This window comes from Pleurodeles waltl, chromosome 12 (assembly GCF_031143425.1).
Source record: "Pleurodeles waltl isolate 20211129_DDA chromosome 12, aPleWal1.hap1.20221129, whole genome shotgun sequence".
NCBI lineage: Eukaryota > Metazoa > Chordata > Amphibia > Caudata > Salamandridae > Pleurodeles > Pleurodeles waltl.
Genome location: NC_090451.1, coordinates 146389882 through 146408093, shown reverse-complemented (window position 1 = coordinate 146408093; position 18212 = coordinate 146389882). Strand labels below are relative to the sequence as shown.

Sequence of the window (18212 nt, the reverse complement as noted above, 5' to 3'; positions counted from 1 at the left end):
AAAATAAAAAAAATGTTTGAGGTAATTGAAATGAATCTCAACTTCATTATTCTAAGATTAGGAGAAGATAAATGGTAATGCAGAACTAAATACACATATAATTGGATCTGGACGTAACACTTCAGAAGTGAACGTTCTAGTTTTAAATTCAGCGGCGCATGGACCTGAAACATATAGGCACTGATTCTAAGATTTTAGGAATCCAGCTGTTTTATATCGCACCAGGTAACTGATGGACATCGCTGGAGTATGTTATTTATCAAGTACGATAAATGCCACCTATTTTGATTTTCTTCTTGAATAACACACGTATTATCGGGCTTACCGCACCAAAATCGCTATGGTAAGTAAGTACGGTACAATTATTTCCCTGTGAAATTCCAACAGATTTCACCGTCTAAAATTTAGCAAAGGGAGAAATATTAATTTCACACGTAATTACTGGACGCCTTAAATATGAACCAGCTGGACTACTAAATGCTTCAAAAAAGAGGTTTATTCATGAATTGGAAAATACTATTGGTAATCACGGCATTAGTGTGAATTTACTTTGTCAGTCCAGATAGACATGAGGTACTCCACTTCCACAATCCGAATTGATGGTAAATAGTAACATTCCTGGATGTAATAAAACTTTTCTACTTTTGATAATTGAGTGTATTCTGTTACCATAGTCATTTAATGGAAATGTCAAGGGAGTCCCTTCAGAAACTGATAACGGGGCCTTCTCAAGGTCTTGCAGTGTCAATAACATGGGTCAGCACATTAAAGAAACTTCCTCCTGCCCAGGTAATCTGCTGGTATGCGTGCATGCCCAGGAGTGATTAATCATTCGATGTCATTCCTGGGATTTTATAAGGCAGCCTTCTGGAGGGTACAGAGGTGCTCCCACAGGGTTTCCATCATCGTTTTATGAACTCATATCAAAAGTAATCATTGAACTTTACAGCCTGGTTATCAGTGATTAGTAAACTAATTACGTCGTACGTTCATGGGTACAATGGCATTCTAATGTTATAGCTCTTATATCGCGATCAGGAACAGAGAAACCGGGGTCAAAAATCACCCACTGCCTGCCAAGCCCTCACTTCTCACGAGGCAGCGACCCAGCTGCCGTCTGCAGCGGGACTGAAGAGAAGACCAGAAGAGATGAAATGAAGGCGTCTGCATGTTTGGTCTTAATCTGCGTATGTTCATACTCCGCTTCTACAACCGGTAAGTACCAGAGAGTACCCATTAGTAACATGTATGCCAGTGCTTCCGGCTGGTGCCACCCCCCCCCCCCCCCCGGCGCTCCTGGGAATCTGGCACGAGCTACTGCGAATTATCCAGAATAACTAGGACTCCTGTCTGCAAAAAGATGGGGCTGACAGGAGTGTAAATTACACCTGATTTACAAAGGTCTAAGTACGGGCATATAACTGGCAAATATGTGGCTGTAAGCTGTTCATGTGTGCAAATCTTGCCATACGTAATTGCTTGCTTAAGCTTGCGCAGTTGGGTGTATTTCCATATTTCCAGGAAGGTGTGAAAGAATTTGTCAGAGAAATCTTAGGCAGACATGATAAAATATGATAAAACTATTTGTGAAGGCATTTCCCACATGTTTCATCGTAATTTAGTTATGAAAGATTCAGGTTTAGGGCCTTGACTTTAAACAACATTTTTTTGGCTTGTATCTTACTACTGCAGAGAAAATAGGACCTTCTTAAGCTTCAGTTACAACCAATAATTCAGCTATTTTTTTTTTCTCTCTGTGCATTAATGAAACACTTGTGCGCACATTTTTCTTTGTCCTGTGTTTGCTGATGATGATATCAGCCACCCTGGAAGAGAACACTCCGCATCTGATTTAGATCTTGCAGTAAGTGTCCTGTCTTCAGGTTTCCAACTAAAAACCCATCCATCCCCTTGGCAGTCTGCGCCACACTTAGATGTTAGCAGTCCCATAGGTGAAAGCCAGCATCAGTCCTGCCGGCTCCACCAAGAAACTCCACCTGCGTTGACGGCGCCATAGGAAATAGTGGCTGGAGGCCAGGTTCCAGCCACCTTTACCATTGTGCAGATTTGCATCTGCCTTACCACCACGCAAACTGTGGTGGTTGGACCTCCGCACCTGAGGTGGTGGATTGGAGAGGAAAAAGGGTAAAAATTTACCTTTTTCCCATTTTTGAATGCACATGACTGGACAAGACCTCCTGTCGCTGTTGCTACTGTACTACAGAGAAAATGCTTGACGGTAGGGAACCTGCATTGTCTGTGTCTGTTGTGTGGGCACCGCATATGAGCTCGGGACCACTGCAGTCATATAAATGTCACAGTGATTTTTTTTTTCTCCATTATGGTTACATGCATGTATAGGGGACACAATTGGGTCTCACATGGATGGGGACACACTGATGCAAGACATCACACCCATACACAGCTGTCATTATAATTTCAGTATTCATTGTCAAATTAATGCTGGCACCACAATGATGGTACAAACACACTTATCAACTGTGTCCATGTGTGCCCATTGCTTGATGGTCTTTTCAGGTCCGCTGCCAACACGAACTGGCGGTAATACTGACAAGATCGAAATCAGGCCCTAAATCTGCCACTTCAATGGGACATGCGTGTGTAGGGTGAGGTGTCTTACCGATAAATAATTTTAAAATGGTGCAAGCGTGGCATTTTAAACTTCAATTTGCAACTTCATTTGCATAAGACATTTTTTTTTCAACACATATCAAGGAGAACTCATTAAAGGCCTGATTTAGAGTTTAGCGAACAGATTAATCCTTCACAAGCATGGCGGATATCCCTTCCACCGTATTACGATTCCATTGGATATAATGGGATTGTAATACGGCGAATGGGATATCCGTCACATTTGTGACGGAATAACCCCAACGCCAAACTTAAATCAGGCCCTAAATCTTCTAATTCTTAAAGCTCTGCCACTCTCCCGGCAATGTTAATCCTCCACATGTGAAAATATATCTTATGCATCTATCAAAAGAATAATTTGCAGACTATAGAATTGTTTTGGGGACTAGTATGTGCAGTCACATTAAGTTTAATATTGTTAAAATTGTATAGTTTGCATATTGACTGCTTTAGTATGTATAACAGTCCACATTTAGCACGTGTTTGAAATAGTATAGATTAATTGATAAAATTAGCCTTATTTAAAGCAGAACTTCTGAAATGAAAAAAAAAAATCAATAAAAAAATCGTCCCCGCGTAGACCAGTGCTCCTATTTTTCTTTAAAGTCCGTGAGGTTCTAAAAGCACACATAAATACTTCAATCAAAGGATTGCATTGATTTCCTGCGAATTCTCTGACCTGCTTTCTTTTGATCAGAGTAAAATCAAAGGATCCACAGTAACGGGAAGTGACGTAGCCGTGAAAGTGTTGTGAGCCTTCTTTGAGCGAAAAAAACTGTAAAGCTCAGTAGTAAGTGTGCAAGCAGATTATTAGTGATTTTTTTTCAGTTTATGAATTATTTTATTAATGTAATCAGACTGGTTTCCACTTAAATATCTCAGCATTAGAATGTAGGACAGAAAACAAAGATGCAGTATTTACACCTGTGACCTAGAGGGTCCTTTCTTTTACTGATATAAGATATGTTAATAAAATGTATGTAACCTTAGTTTCCGGTCTACGGGACTCAGAAAAGTAAAACTAAGGCAAGCAGGAGTACATGGACAGAAGAACCAGAGCTCTCTCAGAAGGTACTATATTCAGTCCTGTTGTAGAGGACAACCTTCTAGAAGACAGCAAAGCATCCAAGGCGCAGAAGAGTGTAGGAAAGCCAGAAGCGTGGCCATCTGTTAGGTGGTGACCCACACCATCCTAAGCACTGGGATTTAAGAGAATGAAGCCAAGAACCCCTGGATGGAGGACTTGGACATCATAAGCCTCCAATTGGTGGTGGCTCTAACCAGTGCTTCCCTGAAATCATTTACCCAGATGTTTCTTTGAGTTACAGCCTGATTTTCAGGCGGTGCAGCTTGGTAAATTTAAGCAGGGTTTATTTCTTTTTGTTTTTGAGCTATGTTGTATAAAGCAATGCACTAACAAAGAAATATTGGCAGCGGCGTAACGAGACTTGAGGGGGCTTCCTGCATAGTACATGGAGAGGCCCCTTCTGGACTTATTCAGGAGCTCTCAGCCTCTGGCATTGTGCTGAAGGGGCCCCCTGGAGCTCGCATCTCCTCTACCGCTGCAGGGGTCTTTGTTAAGCCAGTGAACATTGGATTAAATTAATTTACTTTACACACTGCGAGCGCCTAAAACAAATGTTTGGCTCAGCCCATCATGATACTGTCACTGAAGCTCCTGCCCAGAACCTTTGTTTCAAACCGCTGCATGTCTAAGCGAGACAGTTCTGAAAAATCTGTGTCCAGACTGAGCGCAGTGCAGTGTCCAGATGACTCAAACTTTGGATCTAGAGTGCGCATTATTATCCACCTCTGGGTTTGTGCTGCACAGGAGCATCCCTTGCTCTTCTGTCGATGTATAGTCCTTGTTTTTCTTTTTGTTTGGGGGGGGGTGAGGTTTCCACGTGGTCAGTAGGTCAATGAAAGTCAGTAAGAAATAACATTTGATAATTAGAGGTTAAAATGAGTTCAAATTGGTTTGCAAAGTGCAGGGAAGTTCTGAAGCAGTTTGAAATTATTTGGGGACGAACAAGAAACCAGTACTGATGTAGGAACCTTTTAAAAGGCAGAATAAAGTGGAAAGTATGTGGGGTGGGGTAGCAGATCAGGAAGAAGCACACTGAGTCTGGCAGTGTTTAAAACTGTGTCGACTGGCGTGCTGTTGACCACAGCATACCTGGGAGGCAGTTGCAGAGACACTGTGGCAGTTCGTGCAATGAAGAGAACAGTTGAGCTGTCAAAGGTGCCACCATTGTGGTTGTGCATGGTGAGCTCTCACCTTAGGACCCAGGATGACAGCAAAACTTTTTCATAAATTGAAAAAAGTATGGGCAAGTTGTGCCCCTCCGATCCTGCTCACTTCGACCACTGCTTCTGATACACTCATAAAGTAATTGGCCATGACTGCCTCTACCCCATCCATGATAACGGGCCAGTCTTATGTCTACCATGGTGGTCCCAAAAGATGTTTGCTCTGATTTAATTTGCCCTGAGAATATTAGTTGGTCATTTCTAAAGATCATTACCATAAATTCTCTTCCATGGTGGGTTGTTGACTGAGCATTCCTGTCCATGTTTGAGCAGAGAAATTCTAAAAAATATCTGCTTGGCCACTTGAGTTTGATGCATGCACAGACCACTCCTCCATTGCTGGGTGGAGTCTATGGAGTTCAGGTGAACTGTAAGCTAAATTAATATAAGCTATATGTGGAGCATCTTTAAACCCATTTCCCACCCAGTTTCTGTTAGATCTGACCTCCTTGGCATGGCTTCCCCTGTCTTTTTGCCTGTCCCTCCTGTTTTTTTGTCTGTTTGCTGGATTTCGTTTTTGCTGGTTTTGGTGCTCTGTGCACTTTACCACTGCTGATCAGTGCTAAAAAGCAAGTGCTTCCTGTGTAAATTGTGATTATCATTGGTTATCCATGATTGGCATATCTGATTTACTAGTAAGTCCTTAGTGTACTGTACCATGTGTGCCCAGGCCTGTAAATCAAATGCTACTAGTGGGCCTGCAGCACTGATTGTGCCACCCACATGGGAAGCCCTGTAAACATGTCTCAGACCTGTCATTTTAGTGTCTATGTATGCAGTTTTAAACCGCCAGGTCGACCTGGCAAGTGCACCCATTTGCCAGGCCCAAACCTTTCTTTTTCATACATGTAAGGCACCCCTAAGGTAGGCCCAAGGTAGCCCCATGGGCAGGGTGCAGTGTATTTAAGAGGTAGGACATGTACTGATGTGTTTTACATGTTCTGATAGTAAAATGCTTGCAAATTCAGTTTTTACCATTGAAGGCCTATCTCTTCCGTAGGTTAACATGGGGATTGCCTTGAAATAACTCTCAAGTATGATTTACCATGGGTAGCAGATAGAGATGTGGAGTTTGGGGTCTCTGAACTCACAACTTAAAAATACATCTTTTAGTGAAGAGGGTTTTAAGTTGCATGTTTGAAACTGCCACTTTTAGGAAGTGGGCATTTTCTTGCTTAACCATTCTGTGCCTCTGCCTGCCTGTGGAATCAATGTCTGGTTTAGATTTATAGGGGCTGGTCATGCATACACTCTAGACAGTCATACAAAGGGAGCTGAGGTGTGCCCTGCATATCCTGATGACCCATCAGCTGGCTGATGTGTCTTCCTGAGCTAGAGTGGTGAGAGGAGCTGTCGCTGACACCTGGTTAGGGCTGTCCCTATCCTCTGACAATGCAGTCTCCACCCCCTGGAGTGTGTCTGGAGCCAAGCCTGGCCAAAGCAGGATCTTGTGAACAGAGACTTTCCTTTGAAGTTTGCCTATTTAAAAGGCAGAAATGAGTTTAAGAAGTGGACCCAAAAATCCAGAATTTCCAAACACTTCTAGATCGAGAGGAGACTCTGCCGAGGAGAAGAGCTGTGAGGTGGAGTACTGCCCCTTTGCTGTGTGTTGCTTCTGCTTTGGAGAGGACAAATACTGGACTTACCTGTGCATTCTGCTTGTGAAGTGTCTCCAAGGGCTTGGATTGAGCTTGCCTACTGTTAAGAAGTCCTGGGATAGAAAAGACTGCACCTGCAACACCTCTGACCTCCCCTGCTGGGAGTTCTGAACCACTAAGTGGTGCCCATTCCATGTCCCTGTTTCAAAGAGCTACAAAATCAACACATTGCTCCTCCAGCACCTCTGTTTCCAATTCAACACTGCAGTGCAGGAGAAATTTCCATACATCGCCGCTGTGCAGCTGAAGACATCAATGCAGCACCTGTGCGCAGCCCAAAGAACTGCCGCAGCATGAGTCCAGCGGCCCATGTCTCTGAGACTGGAGACTTGCGCACTGACTCCGACGCAGACCCTGCGGTGCGGCTGGAGAATCAATGCATTGTTGGAGCACAGCTGAAGAAGTTGAAGCAGTGCCTGTTTCCCGCTGCTGCATCAACCTTTATTGCATGCTGCTTTCCATGCATCTCACCTATGCTCCTTCAAGTTTTCAACGCAGCACCCTTGTAAGGAACCGCCTTGGAATTCAATGCCTTGCTTCACCTTACAGTCCAGATTCGACTCCACACTTCTCCTGCGTGAAGGAGAACTGACACATTGCCTCCTCATGGACTCATGAGCCAATGCATTTCTGTGCTTTTCATTGCTTCCTTCCTTTGCAGCTGTTTATGCCTTGGATTTTGATGCACCCAAAGGTACTGTGTGTAATATCCTCGCACCCATAGAGTTCTATGGATAGAATTGCCTAAAACGTTACAGAAGTTTTTTCATTTTGGTCTTGTTTCGTTTAGATAAAGATTGTAGTGTTTTCGCTGTGATACTGTATGTGCTATGTGCAACTGCTTTGCACATTGCCTCTTAAATAAGCCTGACTACTCGTGCCAAGTTACCAAGGGGGTGCGCAGCAGTTATTTTAGCTGTGTAATCCCCTTTGAAGGAAGGGTCACTACTTGGACAGGGTGCAAACCACTGCCAACGAGAGACTCCCATTTCTAACAGTTACTCAAGACATGAAAGAGTCCCACTGTGGTCAGTAACAAACAACTACACAACGCTTCCCTCATAGACCATTCCAGATTAAACACACTTCCAAGCAGGTGCTGGTCTAGGGTGTAGTGCTACCTCTCTGCTCATGCACTTTCGTGCCTCAGCATGAGTATGATGCACAAAACAAGTGCAAGTAAAGAAATACACTACAAAATACTAATTGCACACATTTTTAAATGATAAATAGGATGGTTTGAGCTGCTGTCAGCCCCAAGATCCATGTCCTGTGGTTGAGATAGAAGGAATATGTAACGGCTGAGCTCCTCGCAATGAGTAGGGGCAACCAAGCTCTGTGCTTGAAACCCAGTAAATTACAATTCCTAGTAAACAGGTCCCAAGAATGGTTTTCGGGGTTAATTTGGTAAAAAAAAAAAATTGTGTTTATATATGATGCTGTTTGAGATTCCAACAATATACATTTTCATGTCATTCATTTTTAGAAAGGCTGTTTTGTACTAATGCTATTTTCAAATGGCATATTAATTTTGTGGCATCATTTATTCGGTATGGCCTTTGAGTAAGCTTTGTTAGTTTTTTTCGATTACTGTTTTCAAACAATTGTGTACATATACATAAATTGAGGAGATTTTGGTTAGAAGAAGACATCTATTCGTCTGTCGAATTGCCATTCACATTTTGCAGCCTGATCACAGCATACACTGTGGTGCAGTGGGCCAGCCCACTGCACCCCTTTGCTTCCTTCACTTCAGTGACTGCACAGAGTTTGTGCACAATGTTCATTTCCGCTTCAAAGTAGTTTCTTTCTCTTCAGTCACAAAGCTCTTTCGAAGTGTTTTTTATTTGATTTGTGTATATTATCTTTAAAAAATGGCTATTTATTTTGCTTGCACTATACAGTAGTTGCACATTTCAATATTGATTAATTTCCTGTCCCTTATATAAAGTTGCTATTATAAAGTGTGCTTTATGTGACATTGTAGCTGTAACTTGTGTCTTTCCTTCGAAGGTGATTCATTTTTATCACCTTCATAAAAACTAATGGTAAAATTCACGGCACAGCTGAAAGTCTTCTTTACTTTTTAAACAGCAGCATCAAACTGCCACACCAGCGAATGTTTTTTTTAATTTAACATTAATATTTGTAAGCACATGATGGTCGCATTTATGTGGCTGTCTGATTTATTTTCCTAAAATAACCATTGAAACAGCATGCCAAGGCCTGGGCTAGTGGCTTTGCTAATGCTTGTGTTTTCACGAGACAACTGACACAACTGGGAAAAGGGTGTCGTACTAACAAATATACGCAGAACATGTGCGAACCTACAATAATATGTAAATAAATGAATATTTTTCTTTACTGATCCAGAATGCGGTGAAGGTAACTAAATGGGAGCAGAGAAGTTGTGTATAATCACTGAGAAAAATGTACCATTTCCTACAGTAACCCAGATTCATAACCAGTGATGAAAGCATTCACTCGGGGTCCTATTGGACAGTGGAAACACGAGTCACTGATGAGCATAAGAACACAAGATGTTACATAAAGATTCATAGTGTGACACATTCATTTTCATGCCATCAGTGCACTCTCCAGCATCTATCTGCAAGGCATCAAGGCAGAGGCTGGGTGTGCGCTCAAGTGTGCACCTTTTGTGGAACAGTGGTTACAAGATGTTTGTAAAACTACAAGACCTGGAGTAAGCCAGTGAAATAGTAGTGTGTATCTTACATATCTGGGGATCCTCTGGGACCTAGGGGAAGGAATTAGGAGTCAATTTATTGTGCTTGTGTCTGTTCATTAAATGTTATGTTTATTGACTTTTGTACAGTGTAGGGTTGGCCTCTTGTATGGACTGTAGGGCTTTCAATCAGCAAGAATAACTTGCACACGGTTTCAAAGTTTCCATCACAGACAGGGATCACCACATAATGATATCTGTGAGTTCTTGCAGCTTTTATTTTACTTAGGTATTGGGGCACCAAGAGAGATTAGGTTCAATTATTTTGTTCCAGAAGAGTGGGCACACTTTTAATGACCTGTAAAGTTGGACGTTGTGCTGATCACTGCTACATTCATATAGCCTTTGAAGGAGAGCTTAGAAATTGATATTAATCCTGAATGCATCAGGTTAGTAGGGATAAGTGGTGCTAGTTGTATTAATTTTGGATGAGTGAAAAATACGCTATGGTTAAGTATTTTGCAGTTAGAAGTACACCTTCTTTCATTCAGTCGAAGGAATGAACCCTCATCCAAGGCAGTATGGGACTAAGGTATTCTGAAGCATTGGTATAATTTACACATCCTTTCAGATGAAGCCTCTTTTGTGTAGCATCTGCATAAGCATGGAACTAAAGTATTTTGTGAATTGCTTGTTTCTAGGGGAAAATATATATTTTGAAAAACCGGGGTAACAAGGATGATCACGGATTAAACCCTCAAGTCACCTTCTTGTTGTCGATCAACATACAGTCATCCTATTTTGTTTGTAGTCTTGGAGGAAAAACCTAAAGATCGTTTGAGTAACACATAAGACTCACAGTTTGATCTAAAATCATGTGGGTTGTCAACATTGTCATATGCCACAGAGAAACTGGGCAGTATCAGGCCAGCTGAGTTGTGCCTCTTAAAGCATTCATGTTTTATAGTTGGATCTGGTTTATTTGGGTGGCCTGGACACTTCTTAACATTCTGGTAGTGTTTTACCATCAGCCTATAACAGTTTGTTTGCTTCCTTTTCTACCATTTTGAGAATGCACATAATGTCTGATATAGGTTGATTTTTGGGACCTTGAGGTTTGCTCTGGGTTTTAGGATCAGTGTATTTTAAGGACCTGTTTCATTAGGGTGGCGCTTGATTTAGGTTCTAGGGATTAATTCAATGTTTCTTCTGTGTGTGGTGCTAGAGTTTGCACAAACATTTGAAGGCGTAGTTCTGTGATTGTGCATACCATTGATTGCGATGATTTCTTGTTTTTTAATGTCTTGTTGAGCTTTAGTTTGGTAAATGTTTAACGCTATAATAGGAGGCAAGGATTCACTATTAATATATTGTTAGAAATGTTATCTGAAGATACCAGTTTCTGGATATTTTTCATTTTAGACTGGAAGAAGGTCATCTGTGTGTTGTGTTTTTTTGTGAAAGTTTTGTCTTTCACTTTGGTTTGAATATTTGCCCTTTGGATTTGTGTGATCAGGCAGGCCATTCTGAATTCCCATTGCTTATAATCTTCTAATGGGGATATTACTCAGAATAATTTCAACTGTAGGTTAATTCTATGCCATTCATGTCCAGATATCTTCCTTTTTATGTGTTTTAGGTAGCTATTGAACAATTTGTACTCTATTGTTTTGTTCTACTCCTATTTGGTTGTGGTTATGTTTTTGGGGCTATAATAAGCAGTACTACCAGTATCCTGTTTGGTCTTTAGGATCTTTTACATTTTGGAAAGGATTAACTAAGGATTAGTTTTTTTCATAAAATGTGTCTTTGGTTTGGGGCTGAACCATAATTGCAATTGTGATGGATGAATGGTAATCAATTCTGCTTACTGTAGCTAAATAATAAACTGTGGAGTAGGCTTCGACTTTGTGTTTGGTGGTAATTTTACTGAATTCATTAAGATAAACAAACAATCTTACCTCCTCTATTGACATCCCTTTAGTCATCGAATAATTGTTATCCTTTCAGCAATAACTTCTACTGTGGGGAATATACTTATTGTTTAAACTGATAATTTTGAGAATGGAAGAATGACTATTTAAATCGAGGATGGTGCCATATGTAGCTTGGGCAAAGACTTGCACACACTGTATATTGGTAAGTACAGCTGTAATCTTGAGTATACTCTATCGGATCCTACGTCAAATCAAATCAGTCCTTATGCTGGGTGCTTAATTCTTTATTGGTCAGTCGCTATATACTCTTAAGTCACTAGTGATGTGAGCTTTGGTTAATATTCACATAACTTAGCTAGTTGTGCCCGTGACTATGGCTACCAGATACCAAGAGAGATTACTGGCATATTCTAGCATTGTAAAAAACAGAATTCTGGCACTGTGGCGAGGACAGTTATTAATTAACCAGTTGATGTCTGAGTGAGCTGGATATCGTCATTGCATCATATAACCTTTATAATCGAAAGGGAATTAAAATCATTGTTCAAGGAAATAAACATGACTGCTAGCAAATTGTGTGCGATAGTATCAAAAGGCACCAGGCTCGAAACCATGAAGCCAGCAGAAGACTGCACAGTGAATTTACATAGGACAACAAGGAAAAGTTTGGAAGACCGATTTGGAATACAGCTAAAGGAAATTAAGACTCTGACTTAGGGTTCGACCAGTTACCCTGTGCTATATTTATAGATTGTCTCTGACCCAGCCATCATCTCCATACAATGATCACTGCATGGTTTTTCTGGGTGGTGATGGGCAGAAAAAAATACACCATCCATCCTAAATAGGACACATGGTGTAATGTCCTTACTCCAACGGGCTGCACTCCATCAGGGTCTTGCGGAAGGTTTCTATTGATGGACTTCAACTGGTGTGCCCTTGACAGAAAACTTAAGGTCCACCTGTCTTTAAATGAGGTGTGTGGGCTGACGTTTTCGTGGACAGGGTATTCCTTTGCATTGGTGACAGAGTATCCTTTTTACAAAATTCAAAATAAAGCCCTAACTAATAGAATCAGACAGAATGGGAGCTCTATGGGAATCTACAGGACAGAATTTGTGATCATAGTCAACTGATAGTCACAGATCTTTATGAACATAACTTGAAAATACTAAGTACTGACATACTGAGTTAAATATGCTGTCAGCCCTATGTTTTCAGCCTGTGCCTAGGCCTAAATGTTTTCTTCAGAACATGGAGAATATCTGCAAATTTGTAATTATATATTGAATTTAGCTTATCCATCTGTAGTAGGAGACTGCAGGAGCCTAGTGTATGCTACAAGTAGTGAAGTAATACTTATATTTCTTGTCTTCACGGATGCCAGTAAATATAAATTGACACTTTTCATACTTGTTAGTATAGTGTCTAAGAATACACCTGTGAGAAATTGGGTTGTTGGTTGAATGGGGTATTTAGCCTGTTACAGCAACAGCCACAATTGCTGTCAGGGTGAACCACAAAAGTCACTAAATGAACCTCTGCCTAACACTCTGATAGGTGTCACTGTGGCAATGTTAAAAATATTTATGCAGCACACAAACAGGAATAAAGTAAAAACACAACACAAGAAAAATCCCACATCAATTTTGTAAAATAGAGAAACCTGTAATAAACTATTTGACACCAAAAAATGACAGAAATCCAATCAGTAGAAGTGGATTTATGAATTTTCAAAAATTGCCATACAAACTAGCGCCTAAAAGATGAAAGTGCTAACCACAGACAACTAGTTGTGTGAGGATGTGACCAGGATGCTTGTCAAGTAGCCCTTGGAGTCTCTTTGGTAGTCCTGAGTTCAAGAAATAGAACAGGGCTCAAAAGGCAGGGCAGGTCTCTGAGGGTTCTAGGCAGGCTTTAGGCAGCAAAGCAATCCTCCCATGTGCAGCAAAGGAGTCTTCTGAAGTATACAACAGGCTACAGCAGGCCACAGCAGCAGGCAGTCCTTTGAGAGTCCTTCCAGAAAGTGAACTGAAGGGTACGTCTGAAGGTCCTATTTTCAGGTTTCACCTGCACAGTGCTTGTGCTTTGCTTGCAAAATCATATTTAAAAGAACAATCTTACAAGGGGCTTAGAACCTGCCTATGACATTAGAATAGGGGGGTCACCTATTCTCTTTGGGCAGCCACCCTTCAGTATGATATATGGGCCGTTGATTCTAGTAGACTGGCTGGCCCACCAAGGGGGACAAAGAAATTCTTAATCTCTAGAATGAATATGTACTACAATTGTATAATAGCATTATTTTGATTAGAGGACAAACGGGGACACCTTTGGAAATGGTAAACGCAAGAGCTTCAGTTTAATCTCCTTAAAGTTTTCTCCATATGCTGCGGATTAGCTCCTGGGGGGCGTAAAGGGTAGGCAAGAAGGGGTTCTCAGATTGTCATCACTCAGGCCATGGGTGGTCTGATTGCCTCATCGTGGTGGAGAGAGACTGGGTGGGCAGAGATGGACTCTATCAGGGTGGGGAGTATTGGGGATGTTGGGCTGCGCCGTGAAAGCTGGGTAGGGACAACACGAGGTGGAACAAAGGTACAGGCAGGTTATCTCAGAAAACTGCTTTATGAATGTATGCTGGGAGTTTTAGGACTGCTGGACTTTCTACAGAACAGTAATGCATAACACAAGGATGTAAGGCACCGAGGGGGGTAGTCATTTGAGCCTGGAAAAACAGCTGTAAGTTGAACCGTACTAAGACAAATAAAGCTGGAAAATGGGTAATGACTGAGTGTCTCCATTTAAAGTGTATCTTTACTTTAGTTTTGATATAGGGTTCAGTCCTGGATGACCTGGGGATTTTCGACTGGCTCGACCTTGAACTGGAACTTTTGTGGGGATTTTAATATCAACATAAGGAAGGGGGCAACTAGAGGGAGGAGTGAACCCATATTCAGGACAGAAGCAAAAATTTTACAATTCACTGGTCCAACTATAGTATCTAATTGATACCTGGTTTTAACTAAAAGTGTCAGACCCGGGTTTTACATATTACTCCTCCACACATCATTTACACGTCTGGCTGGACTACTTTTTGGGCCAGATGTAGCAAAGGGTTTCTCTCATTCTGTGTCAATGGGAAAATGTGTTCGTACATATGGCCCTTTATCTCTTGACCTTAGATAAGACTCTGAGACTGAAAACAATCCCAGAGTAATGTCCTATCAAATCTAGTGGTATTAGGATTAGCAGGAACGAGCCTGAAATTGAAAATACAGGACTGGACTTTTCAGCGAACTTTACTAACTGATGAAGCATATGTTCAACATATGAAGGGCTGGATTTCTATGTTTATGGAGATTAATAGGGGGGTGCGTCAGATGGGGCAATATGAAATGCCTTTAAGGCAGGGGAACGGATTATGTTAAATCATCAAAAGAAAGAAAAAGCATATATGAAGGAGTTATATAACCATCTTGAAGAGGCAGAGGTGGCATTAATTTCAGCAGTGTCGAAAGGTCAGGATATCGAAAAAGTTCAATACAAGGTTGCATTAATCAAAACGGAGATTGATCATATATTAGGAAAGAAGGCTGAAGAAAAAAAAATGCTAACTTGGAAGAATGAGTGCTAGAAGTATAGTGAGCAGGTGAGACATCTTCTGTCTGTGCAGATTCAGCAGAAAACTGTCCAGTCTAAAATAAGGGAGATAAAAGATTTTCGAGGAGTTGTAGTTTCTGGTCACAAAATAATTTGAGAAGTATTCCGAGAGTACTATGCAAGACTCTATGGAGCCGATGTAATTGAGGAGGAAGCCGAGGGAACGTTAGTACAACTTTTAAAATCAGTTCCATTTGAAAGGTTAAGCATGGAAGATCGAAATGCACAGAAAGCCCATCTCTCCTGGGTGGACCTGGAATAAGAGAATTTCCCTCAGGCAAAGCTGTTGGGATGGATAAAATCCAGATGGAATTTTATCAGGCTTTCTCCTCACAGTTCAGGGAAGATCTGTTGTCAACTTTCGTGCAAATTCAGAAAGAGCAGCATGCTGCTGATTTGTGGTGCATGGCTTATATTGTGGTATTTCCAAAAATAGGCAAACCACCTCAAGAGCCATATAGCAGTCTTATAGCTGATAACGTTTATTAAACGCGAGTGTAAGATATTTGCAAAGTTGCTTGCCTCACTTTGAGCTCAGTGATCAGAAAGATCCTGTCTCCCAGATAGCCTGGGTTTGTACCTGGAAGGAGAACCACAGATCACATTTGTAGTGTTATCACATTGTTTGACGCAGCATTGGTGGGCAGGAGCCCCACAACTCTGATTGTTATTTATTTTATTAAATGCTGAAAAGGCGTTCAAATGATATTGTTACACTAATCGTGTTACCATGGTGATTTTGATAGTAAAATGATGCATTTAACTTGGGCTAGTTAGAGGTAAACATGTTTTCTTCGCTAATCTGGGATATATTTGGATGACCTGATGGGAAAGCTTCCTCTTGTGTTGTCTTGTTTTAAGGTTTTGTAATAAAATTTAAAAAATAGAAACAATTAAAGAAATTTGAATCTGCCTAATCCTCATCTTTACTTACTATTGACTGGCTCCCACATGACATCTATTTCACTTTGTTTGCTGTTGGCTGGTTCCCACGTGGCTCACGCCTTACTTTACTTACCATTGTCTGGCTCCCACGTCACTCCTCGTTCCTTGCTGTTCAGAGCTTCCTCCTCATCTCCAACATCATGCCACAGAGCCTGGTTCAAGTACTGCTTTAATGGGCAGTGTCTTTTCACTACAGTCTTCCAAAGATATTCTTCTTAATAACCATTGGCATGCATTGATGACATCCACTGTGTTCATGTCTCCTATGTACAACTCCAGGGACGCTGAGATTACTGTAACACATTGTACCGGTAGAGCATGAACCGAACAGCCACCATTCTTATTGCTGGAAGGCTGAAAACATGTTTTGAGGGGTTGGATTGGAGGCAACATTTTGATTGAATGTCGAATATCATCAGGATTTTAGTTTGATCAAGCATTATGATGATCTAGTAAAGTAATTGGTCCATGCGTACACCTTCCTTCTCTTGTCAGAGTACACTCACTAACCGGCTTCAATATTTCAAAATTAGTTTCTGAACAACAAAATAATACTTGTGTGTTACACTCAAGATTTTTCCGCATTAATAGTTCATAATGAATGTATATCTCAACAAATACATACTTTGTGGATGGGGCATCCGGGGATCATCTTTATTTAGTTGGCAATTGGAAAATTATCTGATTTCTGGCACCTAAAACATTGTGTGAATTGTTTACAGGGAAAGTATCTTCAGGTGAGGGTAGTGTATGTTTTGCCCATTAAGAAACCTAGCTTCAGCCTTCCGACATACACTTTTTTGTTGGTTTGGAAATGTAAAGCCACACTTCTTTTGCTATTCATTTGAAAGTTGAGGAGTTTTTTCCTTCGAGACATAGGGCCTGATTTAGACATTGGCAGATGGGTTTCTCTGTCACAACGGTGATGGATAATCCATCCGCCAAAATATAAATCCTATTATATCCTATGAGATTTGTATTTCGGTGGATGGGTTATCCATCACTGTTGTGATGGAGTAACCTGTCCACCATGATCTAAATCAGGCCCATAGTCATTTCATTCATCTTTCACAAGTTATGCTAGTACACCTCCTGGCTGTGAATGCTAAGGTAAGATTGATTTTTGTCACTCTCAACTGGTGCACAGCAGGGAGGTGGACATTTTGAGGCAGGGAAGCATTGAGTATTTGTAGCCACCTTCTGCTTCTGCGGCATATGCGGTAGCCTGTCCTGCTCCCTGGCACGGGAGTGCCCTAAGTGCTGCAGTTGTGGCTGTTTTTCTGCTGGAGGGTTACTCACTCTATTGTAAATAGTGCTGCTGGGAGGCATGCTCATGCTTAGCAGTTGTAAGTCTGGTTTTACTCATTCTGCTTGTGGTTTACCATAGCTCCCCTTTCTTGGCTGCCTCAAAGTCTTCATGGTCCTGAGGCTTGGCACTTAGGGGCATATTTAAGAAAAGTGGAGCTGCACCAAGTTCAGCAGCACTTTTCTTAGTGCTCCGCTAATGCCACCTGGTGTCCACTGCATCTAAGATACGATGCATGATGGCAATAGTTAGGGGAACTAGCCTCAACTTTGTTTTACGCTAGTCCGTAGCTTTAGAGGATTTGCCTCACAAAATGTTGACACTAATCCTACAAAGCCCATTTAGGCCCATTGTAAACAATGGTGTGCCTCCTTTTAACACCTGCTCTGAGCAGGCGTTAAAAGTGTTGAAAACAAATGATGCAAAGAAATCGCTTCGGTTTCTTTGCGCCATTTTTTTTACCCGGCCCCCCATGCATGCCTTGCACCACTTTAAAAATATGGCACAGGGAATTTGGCCTTATTGGCCCAAATTATTGTTCAAAATATTACGTTAATGTGGTGCTAGGGGATCTTAAATATGCCTTAGTGTAGTCACAGAGAGAAAGGTTGATTGTTAAACTCTGCACCGGGGGGAGGGACAAGTTATTTTTGGAGGGTTGTCTTCCCAGTTCACGACTGAGGTGGACCTAAAAGGCGAGACTGAGAAAAACAAACATTGGCAAAGCCAATAGGTTTTGCCTTTGTGAAATCTATTGTTTTTTTTTCAATATTTTTTACATATTGCACAGCAGTTGCTCTGCTGTACAACATGGTTTAAATTTTTTAAAAAGTGCTATAATGCCATCAGAGCTGGCCATGTGATAGCAAATTGTTTTTGTTACCACCTAAAAGTGCCTTTTTTTTTATCTTACTCCATGTTGCACAGTAGCTCAATTGCTGTGCAGCATGCACAAAAACATCGACAAAGCCAATAGATGTTTCATAGGGGAAACCAATTGGCTTTTCAATACTTGCATACCTACTGCCCTTTTTAAAGTAAAAGAAGCTGTAGAGAAT

At 41.2% G+C, this 18212-nt stretch overlaps 1 protein-coding gene across 1 annotated transcript in view; it reads left to right on the top strand.

The window, feature by feature from the left end:
• Positions 1-1007: 1007 nt before the first annotated feature.
• Positions 1008-18212, top strand: part of LOC138268114 (mucin-3A-like) — a 247055-nt gene continuing 229850 nt past the window's right edge. The window contains exon 1 of the mRNA XM_069217504.1: positions 1008-1215. Within this exon, the coding sequence (XP_069073605.1) occupies positions 1155-1215 (61 nt within the window). The 5' untranslated portion in view covers positions 1008-1154. The remainder of the gene's footprint in view (positions 1216-18212) is intronic.